The sequence below is a fragment of the Myotis nattereri genome (assembly GCF_964212035.1).
Source record: "Myotis nattereri genome assembly, chromosome: 11".
Taxonomy (NCBI): domain Eukaryota; kingdom Metazoa; phylum Chordata; class Mammalia; order Chiroptera; family Vespertilionidae; genus Myotis; species Myotis nattereri.
This window is the reverse complement of record NC_138086.1, coordinates 51,666,009-51,686,964: the sequence shown is the minus strand read 5'-3', so window position 1 is coordinate 51,686,964 and position 20,956 is coordinate 51,666,009. Positions and strand designations below refer to the sequence as shown.

General features: G+C 38.3%; 1 protein-coding gene across 1 annotated transcript in view; it reads left to right on the top strand.

Annotated features, from left to right (window-relative positions):
• THSD7A (thrombospondin type 1 domain containing 7A) overlaps positions 1–20,956 on the top strand; it is a 318,818-nt gene that overhangs the window by 259,485 nt on the left and 38,377 nt on the right. The window contains exons 12-13 of the mRNA XM_081102812.1: positions 7,476–7,670; positions 9,453–9,716. Coding sequence (XP_080958938.1) covers positions 7,476–7,670; positions 9,453–9,716 — 459 coding nt within the window. The remainder of the gene's footprint in view (positions 1–7,475; positions 7,671–9,452; positions 9,717–20,956) is intronic.

Here is a 20,956-nt window from a genome sequence, read left to right as displayed (position 1 = left end):
AGCATTGGCGATGTGCTGTGACCTCTTGCCAGCTACCTGGGGGCGGGAGTGATGGGGGCAGAGTTGCGATGAGAATGCGGGGTGTCCACCGAGCTCGCTCTCACTCTGTCTGCTACCCTCCCCTGGGACGCCAGGCCTCGCATGCTGGGGAAGCCCCCACACTCAGGTGCTGGGTGCACACGAGGAGCCCACCACACACCCGTGTGGCCTCTTCTGGGTGAGCTGGCCCCAGCTGCCAGGACCGCAGGGGCCGGTCGGGCTCCCCGTGGGTTTGAGCAGGAGCTGGTCTGTGAGGCCAGCCAGGAAAGAATACGCTGCCTGCTCAGCTTCCATGCAGCACCACTGGGAGGCCCAGAGGTCTAATGCTGCACCCTGGCCCACAGTGTCCAGCCGTGCTCACTGAATCTCTGTATGGGGACTCGGGTGCTGTGACTCAGGTGGAGGTCCCAGAGGTCAGCTGGGACCTGCCCTTCCACACCAGTCGCTTGCACTTTGACCGCACCCATGCATCAATTTCATGCACCGGGCCTCTATTGTGTATATATATTATTTCAGTGTTTACTACTTTGTGGCACATACCAAGAGTATGATGCAAAAGTATCATAGATTAGATGCTGACATTTCATATAAATAACTTCAAATTTGCTCTTGCTCAATCTCTGTGTAGCCTTCATGCTTCTTCTGACAAGCATACTTTCTATAAATAAGATGGAACTAGAGCAACAGTCCTTAGGGTCAGCCCTGACTATCCTAATCCCCCAGCCTCCCTGTATCCTCGCCTGCCAACAAATGTCCATCATAATGTTGACTTGTCATTAGCATCTGACATCAGCCTCTTTATGTGGAAGTCAGCATGATTCAGATGTATTCCCAAATCGAGACCACAAAAATTTTAAAAACACACCGTCAATAATATGCCTTACATGACCGGGACCCTTCTTCCCTAGCAGTCCTTACCCTGTGTCACTTATTGGCTAAGAAGGTGATAAAAGGAAAGTCTACAAAGAAAAGAGTAAGTTTTCATTCTCTCCCCACCGAAATGAAATCTAAATATACTTGTAAAATGTGAGATATAGGTATTTCACTACAATTTATGCTGTTGTTTTTGTGTGTGTGAACAAAGAGGCTTAAACCTTATGCTTCAATTAAGTGGCTTAAACTATATTGTGGCTTAAACTATACTGATGCCCGGGTTAGTACTCTTTAGCTTAAACTCTGGCTCACTTTATTCTTTTTAAAAGCTTACATTTTAGAGGCATTATTGAGGTTTGTCCAGAATGTCTGGGCCAATTTATCTCAGCAACTCACATTAGTCTGTCAATTTTAGAGACTGTTATGCAATAGGAAGAAATAGAACAGAAGCAGAAAATGAACTAGGTGCAAAACAACAAAGGAGCTTGCTTTAAAGTTTTTCCCCACCTCCGTTTTTAAAATTTTATTTTGGCTGATGTATTTATTCGTTACCGCCCAATAGTTTTCACATGCTTTCTTTATATACACTATTATTCAAAACTTCTAATTTTTCTATTTTTAAATTACTTCCTCTAATTTTCTATGAACACTAGCTTCCTTGTTGATTTGGGGGTTTTATTTTCGTTTCTATTGCTAGGAGAGCCCTGTCATAAAATGATTATTATCATTTCCTATTTTTTAAGTAGCTCATAAAATCAGCTTGACACCATGGTGTCTGTGATGGTCCCTCAATGTTCCATTTGTTCTTATGCAGTCAGTTAGCCTTCCCCGATCCCAGTGGGGGGCCTCACTGAGCTCCTCCCCTGGGAGCTGATTATCATTTCCTAGTCACTCCTTACACAAGGACTTTTACATATATTATGAGCATCAGTGGGTCTGGGGATCATTGGTAACTATTTAGGATCAATAAAAAAGAAAGTGTATTTCTTTCCCCTTTCTGCCAGAATTACATTCACAGCCTGTAATTAGGAAGTGTAATTTGGCAAACTTGCCCAGGAAAATCTCTTCCACAGAGAAAGACGGAGATCATTATATCCACCTAGTAAGCAACGGGAGCCTTCTTGCATTATTTATAAGTTCGGTCTTCCAAGCACGATTAGGTCTCCTGGTAACTAACTCCTGCTCACGTTAAGCTTTTTCTTTTTCATTTCTACATGATTCAATCTCACTGTGGCTATTTTTTCCATAACATGATAGGAAAAATCACTCCTCTAATCACTCGATCAGCTGAACATTGTCTGTCTCCAGTGCTACCCGGATGCTGTTGCTTTGGGATAAGCCATGTTAATACTGCTCAATTTAATAAGTCAGGTCTCAGAGCTCCTTGAACTCTTTGTCACGTATAATTCGACAGCTTTCCCTGCGCAAGGGCAGTGATCTGATTCTGTCCCTGCAAGGAACTTCTGTGTGCACACTCTAGATCTTGCCATTTACTTCATTCTGATTATTCCAACGAAATGACATGGTCTTACCTGCTGAAGGGTCATCCCAAAGACCAACAACAGTTCTCCTTTTTATGCATCCTGAATAATAAGGGAGCTTCATTCCTCTTCAAGAAAATGAAGATGAGCAACTGCATTCTGAATTCTATTAGAGTCACTTCACAGCTGCTTCGGTAGCCTTCCATTTCCATACTCAAATATGCATAACGCTGATATTGATGTCCTTCTCCTCAAACCAGTGTTATCTATTTCCTTTCATGCTAGGAATCTTTAGTATTATCCTCTTCAAAACAGAGCACAGAATCAGACTTATAAAAACATTCTGGAATCGATGCTACTTATTCTACTTATTAATCTTTTTTAAATTTAAATTTATGGGACATTTCAATAAGACATATAAGTAAAGAGAATAATTTAATGAGTACTAGTAGTATAGTCACTCCCTCAGCCTCAAGTTTTTAACATGTTGCCATTCTTGGACCTCTGCCAGTCCTCACATACATAAAAAGATTTTGCTGGGATATTTTAAAGAAACTTCCATATAAGATATATGTCATCCATAAATATGTAATTATTTTTTAAACATAACAGTATTATAGTAGTAAACAAAATTCACAATAATTCTTTAATATTATCTAATATTCAGACTACATTTACTCCCCACCCCCCCCACACCCACCCCATTGTCTCAAAAATGTCTGTTTATAATTGACTAGAGGCCTGGTGCACAAAATTCATGCATAGGTAGGGTCCCTAGGCCAGCGATCAGGGCCAATCAGGGCCTTCTGGCTACCTGCCGGGCCTTCCTTCGTTCCTCACCGCCCCCTGGTGATCAGTGCACTCCTAACGAGTGGCCGAACTCCCGAGGGACAATTTGCATATTAACCTTTTATTATATAGGATTTTTTAAAATTAGGGTTCATGAAGTTCTCCCCATTGCACTTAATTAGAATATTTTTAAGTCCCTTTGAAACTAACAATCTGTCTCTCCTTTTCAGACGGTTTGTTTAAAAAACTGGCTTTCTTATTTATTTTTCTTACATCTCTGCAGTGTTGAAGGGCTGGCTTGATTCATGTGTAACTCACAAGTCAGTCACGTGGATATCTTCCTGGCTTTCAGCCTGCTGGAAGCAGTCTGTCCCTGACACTTAAAAGGGGATGGGGGGTAGAAGAGGGGAAAAGGGGGGAAAATGGTGATGGAAGGAGACTTGGCTTGTGGTGGTAAACACACAACACAACATACAGAGGATGTATTGTGGAATTGTATACCTGAAACCTATAGAATTTTATTAACCAATATCACCCCCAAGAAATTCAACTAAAAACCTCTTATGTCTTAACAAATAAAATACGATCATCAGTAACATAAGTGGATATAATCAGCAGGGAGCTACATATGGAATTTTACTTTACAATAATCATTTTGATATTTGCTGACCTCACTAAGTAGCTTTTATGGTGAATTATTTGTAGGGCAGCATGGTTTTTGGCCCATCTTTCTAAAAAGACCTCAGCCCAGAGGAGAGCTTGCAGCATAATCACTACACACAAGCTATAAACGCTCCACCTGGAAAGACAGATACAGTTGTCTGAGCACATGCAGCATTTTGGTGTGCCAGGAAACCATGCAGTGCATGATGAGTCCTTTCTGCAGTTAAAAACATTCTGACTTTAGTGTCTTAGAAATCATTTTTAAAATTTCTAAACTTGAGCGATCCGATGATTTCCTTTCCATTTATATTTCCCTGGCCCCCAGTAGCAGGAAGCTCATTTCAGATTGCATTCCTGTGTTTGAATTGTTGTATTTCCTCTACCCCAGAATGGGAACAAGTTGAGATGTGTGATAAATTTTCAATATATTGTGCAAATGCTGGTGTTGCTACTTGTTTGCATAGCATGGCATGAGTAATTCATTCGAAGCACATTGTCTAAAATCTCTGATAAGGGGAGTGGAGTGCTGAGTGGGTTCTGAGAACAGAGATGGGAATTTTACATATTTTTTTTCAACTAGTCAAAGTATTAAAGATTTTATGTACTGCAGGTGTATAGAGAAAAGGACTTTAGATTTTTGTAAGTAGCATATATAGATCTACACAAAATTAATTTATTTCTGAAATTATGGTAGTGATTTTGTTATGTTTTTTATATTACTTAATGTGATGATAATCGGAACAGTTCTGAAATACAGTTGGTGAGTCAGAACCTTAGAGAGAGAACCTTAATGGAGAACCTGAGGCAACTTCATTTCGTTTCTCAGAAGACTTATAATCAGGTCTCTGTTTCAGAGAGCCAAATTGGATGAAGAGGTAAAAGTAGTCTTATTTCAAGGAACCCACATTTAGTTTTGTAATTTTCTTTTAGTTATAAACAGTGTGACCTGCTTCCAAGCTTAGAGTTCTGATATGGTCAAAGCTCTTATTTTCCAAATGTGTCATTCTTGGGGTTCCTGCATATCCCGAGGAGTATAAAGTCTAATATCTTCCTCTTTGACAATCCTTCCTTTTTAGCCTCCGTGGGTGCAACTCTGCCCACAGCCACCAAAGCTTGCTAAGTTTGAAGTGTTTAAGGCAGTCGTGGGCAAACTACGGCCCGCGGGCCGGATCCGGCCCGTTTGAAATGAATAAAACTAAAAAAAAAAAAAAAAAAGACCGTACCCTTTTATGTAATGATGTTTACTTTGAATTTATATCAGTTCACACACACACTCCATCCATGCTTTTGTTCCGGCCCTCCGGTCCAGTTTAAGAACCCATGGTGGCCCTCGAGTCAAGAAGTTTGCCCACCCCTCGTTTAAGGAGTCAACCCGGCTTCCACAGGTGTAGCAAGAACTGCAAAAACCATATCAGCTCATTAGCATACCACATCACGGGGACGACTCCTACCCCATTCCACAGATAACATTCTCCCAGAGTATGTGGCTGCTCTTTTTGGTCCACTCTTTGTACAGGCCCCTTGGGGGTCCAAGTTTAGAGCTTCCTTAGCTCATTCCCGCATGCTCAGCCATTGGTTCCCTCCACTTGGCACAGTGCCAAGGTGATTGGGCACCAGGGGACTTTTCGTCTTAGCCACAGGGTTCAACCAAATCCCTCCTTGTGCCTTCAGTGCTCAAGCCCAGTGGGTCTTCATCTTGAGTGTGCATAAGGAAATCTGAGCAGCTAGAAAAAAAATTCATATTCTTTGACCCCACACACAGAATGCTAGTGCGGGAGCTCTGGAACGAATCCAAGATTCTCCAACTTTAATAGCATCCCAGGTGTTTCTGATGCAAATGGAAATATATTACCTACTTGAACAGTGGTCTCCATCCACTGTTACACATTTGAATCATCCAGGAAGTTTTAAAAAGATGCTAATGCCCAGGACCCTGCCCTCCATCCCTTAAGTCAGAATGTTTGAGTTCAGCAAAGGTGTGGACACGTCCCAAAAGCTATCCAGGTGATTGTAATCTGAAGCTTGATTTGAGACCCACTACCTAAGGTTGGTCTGATAAACACAGATCACCAGACAGTTCCTCTCCCACGGGGTAAGTGTCTCTTTGGGACAATTAATGGTGTTTCCTGTCATATAATCTTCATAAATTACTGCCTACTCTATCAGATTTTTGTATCTTTAAAATTTAGGGACCCCTGTTCTTTTCATAAAATTGGCCGTCCCAGGGTTCTAAATACTTAATGAAGAGATACTTATAAGCTAAGAAATAGGTGAGGTTTCACCTACATTTGCACAATTATGTAACTTTTTCTGTAGCAATTGCAATAACTTGTGTCCACCTACACAGATAAAGCCTTCCCAGGCTGGAATTGTTAGATCCTTACCCACACGCCATCACACAGCCCTGCACTACTGAGTGTTACGTTTAGGTGGACAGACTCAGAGAGTGTTGTCTAACCTGAGGCCTTCTGTGCCCCCCTCACTGTAATTTGGGGTCAAAATGTCAGGTCCCTTCACCTTAGTTTCATAATGACAGAACCCTGAGCAGGCAGAGATCAGCAGCCGTTTCAGCCTAGCCCATAAACCTGAAAGGCCATGTAAATCAGCCGGACTAAGGCCAGTTAAGCTAGTTCAATAAAGACTTAACTTTAGGACCAACATATAAATGTTTCATCTGCCTCCTCAGTAAGTGAGTGAGTTATTTTAAAACCAACAAGGAAAAAGGCAGTGGGAGTAAAGGTATTTTAAGCATCACTTATTGTTGGTCTCTTTTTTATACTTGTTTACCTTCAAGCAGGTTTACATCTACATTCAATAAGTAATGAAACTATGACACAGTTTATAGAAATCAGTAAAACAGTATCTTGGGGAAATCATATATACAAATTAAAATTATTAATTTGTCATACCATTTTTAAGGGTCCAAATGTAGTTGGGGAAATAGCCATTATGGTATGATAGATGAAGGTTGCTGAAAGTCTTTATTTTATTTTTGAATTTTTGGTTGATATTTATGCATGTGATGAGCTTGTAGACCGGTGGGGAGGAGGGGGTATGGAATTTGACACTGCCCCTCCCATTAACCACTCCAAAGCCATCCCAACAAACTTCTAATGTAAAAAGGCAAAAACAAAAATATGCAAATGCAGCTTTAGGACAAATTCCATAAGCACCCCCCTTTCCACCCAAACCCTCCAACCAATTTGCTGCCCCTAAGCCCCTTCTGTATAGGAATCCTAGAGTGGCCAATGAGGTAAAAGCAATTATTAGAGGTGGGCATAGGCAATATCTCCCAGCCCTTCTGTCAATAGCCTGTGTTCAACATAAACTATTATCAGAACCCATATATTATTTATTTGCTCTTAAATAATTCATTTCTCAGTATACTTCACATGTGACTTGAAAGTCTTCCTAGCATCTAATAAAAACCAGGGAGGGTTGGTTATCTGTGATTTTTTTTTAAACCTACACCATCAATTTAATGATTATCGCAAACCCTCCTACTAGATTTTTGCTGCAAATAAAGGATGAAGAGAGGGTTCCTCTGCTTAAGGAAATGCTAATTCCTAAATTGCAGAGTAAGTACAGACATTCCAGTTTGCTATAAACAGTTCTCTGCTTTTCCTCCAGCCATTACTTGCCGAAAGCAAGACGAAGGGCAGGCCGGCATCCACGAATGCCTCCAGCACGCAGGCCCCGTGCCAGCCCTCACCCAGGCCTGCCAGGTCCCCTGCCACGACGACTGTCAGTTTACCAGCTGGTCCAAGTTTTCCTCATGCAATGGAGACTGTGGGGCAGTCAGGACCAGAAAGCGCACTATTGTTGGTAAGAATAATTAGCTGGAGCGCCTACGTCAATACTTGTCAAGGTAGAAAAACACAAAACAGTCAGACCAAGAGAGCGCCGACCATGTATTTGGAAAACGCACAGATAGGCCTTATCGCTGGTACACTTTGACCTAATACGTCACCAGTGGATTCGGATGTGTGTTTTAATGTTAGCTGGCAGCGACAGACATTGTAATTTTAGCACAAAGAAAAAGTAGCCTTGAAGACCAAACTGCATCACCTGTACAATAGGTGGAAGGTTATTTTTTGTTTAAATATGGGCGTTTGGTGAATTGCCTACAGACCGTGAAGGGCTTGGAGAAAAGGTCTTTGGGGACACGAGGAAATGTTGCTCCTTCATTTTCTTAGCCCATTCTCACTGTCACAGCCTTGGATTATCTTTCATATCCTAGAAGGGGACTGTGAGGTTAATTCTGTGTCAGAAAACTGCATTTTGAAAGGCAGCCGCAATGACAAAAAGCAGTGATATAATGAGCAAGAACAGGAGACATATTACTGACCTACACCCTGGTGCATTCAAAAAGACTGTCAGTTGGCAAAAGAAACCTAAAAATATTGGTGCTAGTAGACTACTCAGACTTTAAAAGTTATAAAATAAGCCACCTGTCATAAATAAAGACTGTTGAGAACTATGTAAGCTCTCTTATGAAAGTTACAGATAAATATATGTAAAACATGTCATTAATGATATGTTATATAATTAGTCTATACTATATAACATAATAAATATAAATATGTTATCCAGTTAAAATAATGATATATAATTTTAAGCATGTGTTACTGTTATACTTGAGTTATTTATTTTAAAAGGGTCTTTATTTACGTTTATATATAAACCATTTCTAGTATTTTTCCTGATATTAAATATCTTCACCTTGAATATTATTGATATTTCCTATGTTAATCACAAGTATGTCAAAATGACTACTCTTCAGAAATGCTGAAAGAGGCAAAATCATAATCAGAAAAGTAAATACAAAACAAAATAAAAGTAAATACAAAAATCTCGATTTCTCAATTCCCTAGATGGCTATACCATCTATTTGAACTAACAAAAAGCTGTGAAGTTCAGGGCAGTGACTCCCTCTCCCATTTCATCTTTTTGCACATTATACAGGAGAAATTACTGCAGTTACCTCCACCTCCCAGTCAGTGAAAACACATGATCATTTGTGAAGATTTTGATCATTTTAAGGAATATAAAATGTCGTGGTGACGACAGTTAGTACCTTATATAAGGACTATTTTTACATCAGCTGTTTCTTTTCATTGATTTCAGAGAGGGAGGGAGGAAGAGAGAGAGAGGGAGGGAGAGAGAGAGAGAGAGAAACATCAGTGATGAGAGAGAATCATTGATCAGCTGCCTCCTGCACGGCCCTCAATGGGGATCGAGCCTGCAATCCAGGCATGTGCCCCGACCAGGAATCAAACCATGACCTCCTGGATCATAGGTGGACACTCAACCACTGAACCACACCAGTTGGGCAAATTAACTATTTTTAAATGGAAAAATAAATAAATAAATTATATATATATGTATATATATATACATACATATACATATATATATTTCACCATGGAAAGCACCCCGAACTAACAAAAGCCTAGATAGAAAGCACTGTGAGGTGAGAAAATAGCGTTTATTTATTGACTACTGTTGAATGTGGCTAAAATGGAGAAAGGAAGTTTAGGAAAGGAGAAAACTTAGGGGAATGCTTGAAATTAATAATGGTACTTTCCAACTTAAATTTCTCCACAGGAAAAAGCAAAAAGAAGGAAAACTGTAAAAATTCTCAGGTGTACCCCCTGATCGAGACTCAGTATTGTCCTTGTGACAAGTATAACGCACAGCCCGTGGGGAACTGGTCCGACTGCATTTTGCCAGAGGGGAAAGTGGAAGTGCTGCTGGGGATGAAAGTCCAAGGAGACATCAAGGAATGTGGTCAAGGCTATCGTTACCAAGCAATGGCATGCTACGACCAAAACGGCAGGCTCGTGGAGACGTCCAGATGTAACAGCCATGGTAATCCCACTTTTCCCCCGTGTTAAACATTTGCTGCCTTTGGGTGGAGGTAAAATGCACATGTATGAGAATGGAGGCAAAGGAAGTTCTCCAGAACTAGGTTCTAAGTGGAACATTATGGGGCACCACACTGTACGTATGTCATTTGTATGTAACAGGACATTCGGTGGCACTCGTCTCGTTGTCCAGGAGTTGGCAATGAAGCCATCAATTTGGTGGCAAAGACGGCTTACAGGTAGGCAAATACTGCCAGAGCCTCCTCTGGGGTTAAGAGTCTGTTGAATAGACCCAACCAGCCCCAACAGCTGCACAGGAAAGGAGAGAGGTTTCAATTTAATTTAATTTGAAAATAAAGTTTTAAACTAGACAGATTTTTAATAACCAAACTGGCAAGATTTGCAATGTGCCTAAAATGTCATTAAGTGTCAGAGAAGAAAGATTGAAAGCCATAATTGGTGAAAACTCAAACATATCCTATCTACTGCTCTATTAAGTTGAGGTTGGCCAAAAAAAAAAGTACATCCTCTTAGGAAACTGCCCACTTTTGATTTCTAAACCAAAAGGAAGAAAGAGAGGGAGGGAGGGAGGGAGGGAGGAAACAAGGAAACAATAAAAACTAAGATACAGTAATGATAACTGAGTTGCCAAAACTTAGTGAAGAGTGACCATTTTTGACCAGTATATGTAGTGAACTCTTTGGCTCCAAGTGTTAATATAGGCAGCCTTGAACAATGTTTCTCCATTATTTTTTATTTTAATACAGCTAGCTGTCTTTTTATAATGTTATGAGATCAGTTTACCATTGGTCAGCCTGAAACATAGATGTCACATATTTGCAAACACTGGACAATGATCCTCCTCCCTTCTTCAGGGAGTTGGCCTAAGAAAATGGGTTAAATTGTTAGGAGGGGTGCACATGGCAGGTACCTTCCAATATGGCTGAAAAAAAAATTCTATTGGAATGGTCTTCCTCTAGTTTTATTATATGGTTCAGAAAACAATATGAACTAATTGGACCATTTCACATTTATAAACCATCAAGGTATCGTAGTGACACAGTTATTGGAAACTTTTACACATGTTCTTACAAAGAAATTTCCAAAAACCTCATTCATATTTTTTAACCTTATCTCATAGTTTCTGTTTTATCAAAGTATAGTGATATAAACCCCAAGGATGTTGAAGCTCTATATATAAGTATGTTTCAGGTTAATATGTGTGCATTGCTAAATTTTAGATTATTCCATACACTTAGAACAATTAAAGAAAAAAGAGTTTCGTGTTTATAATAGGCATACTTTGAGAAACATCTCTAAGTATAACTGAGTGTTTTATCCTCTATATCAGGGGTCCTCGAACTTTTTAAACAGGGGGCCAGTTCACTGTCCCTCAGACCGTTGGAGGGCCGGACTATAGTTTTAAAAAAACTATGAACAAATTCCTATGCAAACTGCACATATCTTATTTTGAAGTAAAAAACAAACCGGGAACAAATACAATATTTGTATTTGCATGTGGCCCGCGGGCCGTAGTTTGAGGACCGCTGCTATATATCAAATAACATAGGTGCTGTAAATTAGATACCGGGAAAATGCAAATGCACTTCTCACCCTGAGATGATCTGATGATAATATATACGATCATAATTAGTCATTAAAATGTAAAATTAAAGATCACTTAAGAAATATGTTTCTCTTAGAATGCAGCATGTGTTTGCTCACATTTCAAATTGTTATACATAGCGAATCACCAAGATAGTCATTTGTTTTTCACGTAACCTGAGAGTTTTCAGAATGATTCTCATATATTCTCACTTTTACCCTGATCTGCTAATTAGATGCAAGAGTGCTTCCGTCAGCCACTTAACAGTCAACCTTATTTTTAGAAAAAGCTTTAAAATATCCTGGGACTCTCACAAAAATGCTTGATCACTCAAAAAAAGTAAAAGCACTAAAACATTTGAAGTTGGCCAAAGGCAGTAGACTTCCTAACTTAGCTGTCGATTCAAAGTTTAAAGAAAGCAGGAGTGTATTCTGGAAGAAAAGTAAGTATAGAAAGAAGATGCGTCCGTGCCCTTCATGGGGTTTGGGAAAGGATCAACGATCCTTAACTAAATGAACTCTTCCAGTTTAGTTCTTTGCATCTGTCCAAGATTATTCATTATTTAATCTGATCCATGATGGATATCCAGTGGAATATTTTAGTGTTTACTAACATATTTACTCACAGCAAAGTCTGTGGAAATTGAATCTCTATTGCCTCATTCCTTTGGAAATTGCTACTTTTTAAATACATGTTTTGTGGATTCTGATGGCGTCAGTGGAATGCTATAACTTTGTCACTCTGTCCTAGGTATGCTCTAAATTGCATTTTCTATGTCCTCTGCCTTCTCTCAGTCAAATCAGCTTTTTGGATGGGTGGGAGAGATGGTGTCTTCAAGTTGCTTTCAAAAAAAGGTTTCCTCCTACTTTCAGTTGAAATATAAAATTAATTACCACATGTATACCATACAGAGACACAAATTCCCTATTCAATAATGGCCTTAGGGAATTTCTATTTAATTTGTGTTGTCTATCTGTGGATCATATTACCAGTTATTATACTGACAAAGCAATTTTACTTTCACCAGTTTAATTATATTATTCTAGGCCATTTCCCATGTGGTCACTCTTTTTTAATGTCTTAACTTGTGGCACAATTCTATTAGGTCTGGGATTTCTCATAATAATAGACTCTGTATAGAAAAGTGATACACCCATACTCCAAAAATCAGATCTCAATGTATACCTTTGGAGCTACATAATGTTCATCCATCCTTATACATAGCATTAAAGACAATTCCTGCACAAATGTTGATATATAAATACATTTTTGGCATTTATCCTTAAAAGATAATACAAATTATATACATTTTCTTTTTGTATGGTATCACTATAGCAACAGATTTTAAATCACTCTAAAACCAAATGAATCAGTTTCTACTCACTGCTGGAATGCTCTAAGAATTTAAACAATATCAGTTCACTAGAAATTTACTGAGTGCCTGACCACATAGTAAGTACTAGGTACTTCTTAAGTTAATCAATCATTTTTAAGATTTTGCAGGACAAGAGGTTGAATTTCTGAAACTTTTTGTTATACATTTAATCTTGATACTTTATTTAACCTTTATATTTTAAAGAATCTTAGAGGTAACCCTAGCTTATACAAGATACATGTATACATAGTTCCATTTGCACATGAGGGATAGAATTTTATGTACTGCCCCTCAACTCTGCCCAGCTGTCCCCAAACCCCTTAACCTTTTCTTCTCTTTGTATTTCCAACGCATTTGTCATTCTATAACATACCATATAATTCACTTACTTATTAAATTTTTATTTATGCCTTATCTCCTGTACATGAATGTAGATTGATAGGGTATCCTGGACTACTTCATTCCCTGAAGTAGCCCCAGCATCTAGAACAGAAGGTGCTCAGTTAGTATGTGTAGAATGAATGAATGAGGGAAAGGCTGGAGAGAATTTTTGTGGCTGCATTTCATTCACAATCAGGTTTGGATACTTTCATTTTCCCAGACTGTCCTTCCCTCTGTGTCACATTTCTGGGAAATAATCAGAAAGATGACTGAGAACAACTAAAATCTGTGGAATAAAAGCTACAAAGTTTCTGTATGATACTTATCAAATAGCTGTGCTTCTCTCTACCTATTTAATGGGAGAAGATATAATAGTCACACACCCAATCCACTGAATTAATCGTAATATCAACATTGACAAGTTTCTTTATTGCCATTTAGAGCTTATTCAGAATTGCCTAATTTGTATAACACCAGATGTGGACAACAGCTTACCCTTTTGGTTCATATTAGTCATTGTGACAAATTGCATTTTCCCAGACTGTGTTTACACAACCTGTGTAAACCTGTGTTTCCCGGCCTGTGTTAATCAAGAGTGTGAGATGTTTATTTAACTCTCTTTGTTCCCACTTACCTTTCCTTGAGAAAATAAGGACTAACATTTCTACTTGATATATATATACATTTTAGGGCATTCTGTGGAAGTCAGGGTGCAACTGATAAAAATATTTATGAGTATAGGGAGAGTAGATTCTAAAGATAACCTACCTGACCACTCAATTATAATATAATTGGAATGTATTACTTTCTGTAATGGGATTCTGTAGAAGTTTATCTAAGTTTAATATTAGAGGTTAATTAGAAACAAAATTGAATGAGAAATTGCTCCTTATATAGCGGGTGCTGGTATTTGAGGAAAAGCACGTTTAATTAAATGGGCAGAAAAGACTGTTAATAGAGTCTTTTTAAAAAAATAGATTTTTACTGATTTTTTACAGAGAGGAAGGGAGAGGGATAGAGAGTTAGAAACATCGATGAGAGAGAAACATTGATCAGCTGCTTCCTGCACACTCCCTAGTGGGGATGTGCCCGCAACCAAGGTACATGCCCTTGACCGGGATCAAACCTGGGACCCTTGAGTCACAAGCTGACGCTCTGTCCACTGAGCCAAACCGGTTGCAGGGGTGGGCAAACTTTTTGACTCGAGGGCCACAATGGGTTCTTAAACTGGACCAGAGGGCCGGAACAAAACCATGGATGGTGTGTTTGTGTGAACTAATATAAATTCAAAGTAAACATCATGACATTAAAGGGTAAGGCCTTTTTTTTTTTTAGTTTTATTCATTTCAAACGGCCGGATCCGGCCCGCGGGCCGTAGTTTGCCCACGGCTGGGTTAGGGCTATAAATAGAGTCTTGTAAACAAGCTGAAATGGAGTACTGATGTCTCTGAAAAGCATTTTCAATTGATAGTGTTTATTTAATGTCTAATTCATTTCAGAATTCAAAACTTTAATAACGCAGGTACAGCTAGTATTGCTTTTGCAGTTATCACTCACAATGGAGATGTTTTTCTTTTAAACTGTAAAAGAGAAGCAGGAGATGAGGGACAAACTTTTCCTGCGCTAATAGTTGCAAGTTTAAATAGCGAGGGTGAAAAAGAAAGGGACTATTCTAGACATTTGAGTACAATAAGAAAGCAATTGCCTAGGGTAGAATTAAAATACAGATGGACACCAACAATATTCTTGGACAGGCTCCCTGAAGGAGCACTGTGGAGGTGATGATGAGAGAGACTTCTGCTGGAAATTTTCCTGCAGCTACGGCTCATGTCAGCGGTGATAGAAAACCATCTGATGTTAGTTCCATGTCCTGGAGATGGCAACTCATCTATTACTTAACAACATGGTTTTCAAACTGGGCTCCACAGATTCCCTCAGGCCTGGCTGTCAAACATAGCTCCCAGTATACCCCTTATACTCATTGGACTTTCTTTTCAGCTTTTTAAGAAGAAAATGTCCTGCAACTTAAAAATAAATTTAACTGCTGTAAACATTATTCATTCTTTGCAACAATAAAAAAAAAATTGGATCTTTGCCTTTATCAACCATTTCTGCTATTTTATTTTACTCTATCCTTTCCATTGACTTCTGACCCCTTATTCTCCCTAATGCCTTACAGAAGTGGTAACACTAATTTCAGTAAAACAATTAGAGTGTAATCTTCCTGAAATCTGGTAATTTTAGTGATATAACCAGAGTTGTTCATTACTTATGTGGTGATGTAAGTTTTCATAATTAATAAAGGTGCTAAATGACCTGTGTGAATACACATATATACTAAAGTCCTATATGTTAGTAGAGCCCTGCAAACCCAAAACAGTTTTTTAAAGCTTTATACCCATAGTTGAGTTTAGTCTCATTCCTAACATGTAGGTCTTTTTCTCCTTTAAAGCATCATCACAATGGTCATATAGTGAATAAGGCTTACACCTAGGGGCTTGCTTTTATAAATGAAGAAGGCATTCATTATTAGACATAAGCCAAATCTATGGACTCAAAAATTAACCTGAGAATGCACCAACAAATGTGTGGGCATTTAAATTTCAATGTGAAAGAAAAATATTTTCTTGTATTTACTCTCCATGTTTATCCCATCTCTATATATAAAAGCCTAAGAGACCGTTCGACCGGTAGCTATGTCACGCACTGGCCACCAGGGGTCAGATGCTCTGACAGGTAGGTTAGCTTGTTGCTGGGGTCTGGCTGATTGGAATGGGGCGGGATGGGCCAGACATACCCTGGAGACCTCCCGCTGTCCCTCCCTGGCTGGCCAACCTCCTGCGGTCCCTCCTCAACTGGCCAGCCCTAATTAACCCTGATTGGGACTGGGCGAGACTGGCCAAACACATCCTGGGGCTTTCCCATGTCTATCCCCAGCCCTGATCGTGCACCAGTGGGGTCCCTCGGCCTGGCCTGCACATTCTCACAATCCAGGACCCCTCGAGAATGTTGGAGAATCAGCTTTGACCCAATCCCCACAGGCCAAGCTGAGGGACCAGGCCAAGGGACCCCACTGGTGCACAAATCCATGCACTGGGCCTCTAGTTTCTTCATAAATGCATTGAAGGTCAATTTAGCCCTCAGAAGAAATTTTGTTCACTTCCATTAAAAAACAAAATTGACTCTTCTGTGGTCTTTTAAAATAGCCATAAAAAAGCAACAACATTAAGTTTATCCACATAACAGTTTTCCCTCCCTTTGCTATAAGTTTAACCTTTAAAGCTTTAAGACTTTGAAGCTTAAGATAATTTAAGAAGAAGAAACTCTCCTAAGTATGGGGGATTTTGTTATTAATTTGTTTGTTTGCTTTTACTTTTTTTCGTATTTGGAAATGGACATAAGAAGGACCACTTGAAAAATATTAAAACTCTGTCCAGCTCAAAACATGAATCCAATTTTAATGCACTATAATTACAAACTATGAGCAATCTATTTCTCACTTGTTCAGTGAGATGCTATAGGAAAAAGTCATTAATCACAGGAATGCAGTGCCTGAGTTATCTTCTGAGAGATTCACGATTCACATTAGCAAAAAAGGAAAGCCCAGGGAAAAGAGCCTTGTTTAACCAGTTTAATGCAATAATTTTCTAACTCACTTGACCACAGAATGCTTTTTGTAAAATGTATGTTTAATACTTACTACAATCCACCAAAACTGTTTAAAGATCATCCTTTGGAAATGCTTCCATGGCAATAAAGGATTTTCATTGATTTGAAAGAACAGAGCTTTGTTAATATTAGATGAAGTTAAAAATAAATCACTCTAATTAGTTTCAAGGTTTATTTATTTTCCATTACTTCATCTTCACAATCTGAACACTCAATAAAATACATTTATATTGCTTACAAAATCCTATTCCCAAAAGTGAGTTTTGTAGAACTTATCTCTGATGTTTAATACAGTATTGGTTAGAATTTTAAATGTTAAATTTGGGGAGAAAGTCAGAAAATGCCATAATGCTTTCCCCGGGTCTTTACTTTGGTTGAATAAGTAAACCATAGGTACAGTTCTTACAGAAATGATGGATTTATGTCCTTTTAAAATAAATTATATGTCCGCTACATGACCATTGTGATGATGCTTGAAGGAGAAAGTTGAATACAATTCCAGCACTACCTACTTAGAGCTAAGCCGCACATCACAGGGTAGGGGCTCAGGTCTCTACTTGACTGTTCTCACTTCAGACATCAGCTACAACTTTGGGGATTCACAGATTAACTTTACTACTGAAAAGCTGGCCACAGATTTGGGGGTTCTCACCACCCCATCAGGTCCATTAGTTTACTGGAATGACTCCGAGAACTCGGGAAAGAACCATACTTACATTTACAGTTTTGTTATAGCAAAAGATCACAGTCATAACCAGCCAAAATAAGACGCAAAGGCAAGGTCTGGGAAGGTCCCCCAAACAAGGCTTCCATGTTCTTTTCCATGGAACCAGGAGGCATCACCGTCCCTGCACATCAATGTTTATAATCAACCAGAAAACTGACCTGAGCTTTGGTGTCATTGTTTTTGGGGTTTCGTCACGTAGGCATGATTGATTGAATCATTGACCACATGGTTGGTTGAACTCAATCTTCCCACCCAAGAGGTTGGTCAGGTATCATGCTGCTTAAAGCCCCAACACTCTAAACACCTGCTTGGTCTTTGAATTCAATCAGTCTCCCTCCTGTCAACATCTTTTTAGCATAAACTCATGTGTAGTGCAAGGGGCCCTCCATGAATAGCAGTGATACTCCTAACACTCAAGTTTAGGGCATGGAGGCTATTTCCCAGTAATCAAGGTCAAAGATCAACCTAATTATTGTGCAACAGAAAGCTTTAGAGTTTGCTATAAGAAATGGCCTTGATAATGAACTTATACAGAGATGTATCTATGAATCTTAATGTGCCTTATCATTGGATAAGCTTCCAGTATTGGAATAACAATATCAACAAAACCCCACAGCCTTTAACACTGATGTTGAAATTTCCTGAATCTTTAAGTACTTAGCAGAATGGAGAGATATGCCTTCATATGTATATAAAACAAATAAATATAAATAAAAGTAAAATAGCATTATACTGTAGTAATATCAATTTGTCTGAACAGTTCTCTATGAAAATTTTAATTGCCCAGTGTTGATTCCAATTGAATGAGTAGAACATTCAATTATAAGAGTTTGGTTATACATATAGTTGTTTGGTTTCCCTGGGTTATCTAGTTATCAGCTTTTAATATATAATTACAAAAGAATATCATGTTCATTTGGGGATATTTAAAAAATATTTTTAAACCCACACAGACAACAATAGATAAATTTATAGCTAAATGCTCTCATTCCTGTTGCAATCATATGTATATAATACACATTTAAGCAGGAGAGATTTTTTTGAGGTCACTTTGGAGATTAATCCAGATGTTTCTCATACAGTGCCAGTGTTGCTTATTCACACAGCTGTAAATCAGAACCTACCGATATTTTTTCATGTGTTTTCAAAATGATTTTTTTTACTCTATCAACAGTGTACCTTTCAACAGCACAGCGTTAATAATTGTGAAGGTTGTTGACAGCTACTTTATCTGCAATTCACAGTTCAAATGAATGAGGTGATGGGATATATCTAAAAGGCAGTATGTCCTCTGGTTGCCACTTTAAGGCTGTTAGTGTTTTGCATCCATTTCAACCTCAATGAACAGTCATAGGATACAAAAAAAATATGATCAGAAGTCAGGAGTTTGATTTTTCCATGTGTCAAATTCGGTGTTGAACTGCTAAAAGTTTTAACACCTAATTGTGAAGTCATTTATTTTATTCCAGTATTCCTCAGAAGCCATAAATTGCTATAAGATGCCAGCCATTTATTTAGCCTTAAAACACATCAAATGTTCTGTCTTTCAATCCCCCATGATTATCTAGCAATTCACTACTAAAATTAAGGATTTTAATTGTGCTAGATAAACATGACAGGCAATTATTGAAAGTTGTTACACATCGGAAAATAAAAATGACATGTTAAGCATTATATTCTGCTGCAGTTTTATCTCAGGGTCTACATGTATCTTTTAACAATTTAATACCTTGAGTTTTATTTGAGAGATGTTTCTGGAATATACTAAGTGTTAAGTGTTACTACTTGATAATAAATGTGAATCAGTCTGAGGTCATCCATGTTAAATCTCACTAATGCCATAATACTTCAACTGACAATGGAAGGAAAGAATTTCCATTTATCTGTTACTCTATGAAGCAGTGACATTAAAGATTATGTGTTTCTGTTTTCCACTACAGTTACTAAATAACAAAAGGTTAGAGGTTTACTTTTACAGTCATTTTGAAATTTAACAAGGTGGAAAATGCAATTCTTCTAGAAATATTTCAATAACGTTACCTTTGAATGCTAGTGTCCTTTTGCCAAAGCTATTGATAATATCTGGAAATAATTGGGATTTTAAAAAATTATTGGACTTGCTTAAACATTAATTAGTTTGATGACAGAATGGCATTCACTTGGAAATTAGACATTTTTACATTTTTATTTTATTTCTTAAACTATTACTATGCAATAAAAAACTAATATATTAAAAAATTATTATTGGCCCTATCAGGAATTACATATCTAAGCATCTCATGCTGTTTTAGGTAAATTTATTTACTGGCTGTGCTGTATGAAAAAGATAATGGAGTTTAAAATGTATTTCAACTCAAAAAAGTAAGCGGAGCTTTTGTTTCCTCACCTCAAGCCATATTTAAAGTCAAAGTAGAAGATTTAAGTAGATCACTCCATCTATTTGAAGATTGTTATGATTTTCAAAAAAGAATTGATAAAACAATGAACATTGGAAATAACTAGATTTATTTTAAAAAATCAAGACTTAATATTATGATTGATAGTTTCTTTATTATGCTAGGATAACTAGACTGATTTTGAAATCAAATTATTGCCTAAGCACCTTAAGGGATTCTGTCACAGTCCAGCTGGTGTGGCTCAGTGGTTGAGCGCTGACCTATAAAACAAGAGGTCACTGATTCCAGTTCCTGGTCAGGGCACATGCCCAGGTTGCAGGCCCTCTCTCTAGTAGGGAGCATGCAGGAGGCAGCCAGTCGATGTTTCTCTCTAATCGATGTTTCTATCTCTCCCTTTCCCTTCCTCTTGCTCTAAAAAGTAATAAAAAGATATTTTAAAAATATCTGCTTGAGATCCTAGTACAAACTGTTTATGTGATAATAATTTCTAAATCGAATCCTTCATGTTGATGTAAAATGGTATGACAGAGTGTATTCTTGAATCAAGAACAACTACTCTGCACACAGTATATGACTCTTGACCAGAGGAATTTTGCTTTTCTTACACATTTGCCTTGGGAACAATAGTGATAAATTGATCTAGTGAAATGCCAAGTTGGTGGTAAGGGATTGTTCAAGGAAAATGCTCCCATTTCTCAAAACTAATCGGTAGACTATTGAGTTAATTGGCTGTGTGATTTGATGGAATGAATACTGGACTAGACCTCAGAAAACTTTTCCTCACACCTCACTATATGACCTTGCATTTGTCAATTATCTCTCTGCATTTGTTTTCTTATCTGCCCAGTAGACCATCCATACCTGCCCAATGCGTTTCTAAAATTTTCAAGCAAATTAAATGAACACAAGGTAGGAAGGTGCTTTGAAATTGGCAGCACTATAAAACTAGGAGACTTTATTTATTTAACAGTCTTCCTTTTTCTTTTTCTGGCCTCATTTTCAAAGAAGGGGAAACATAAGGTGCTAAGTTAAATGGTTCCTTTTGGATAGTGGTTGAAAGGGCCTGGCTTTCTTCTTGAGCAAGGTCAAG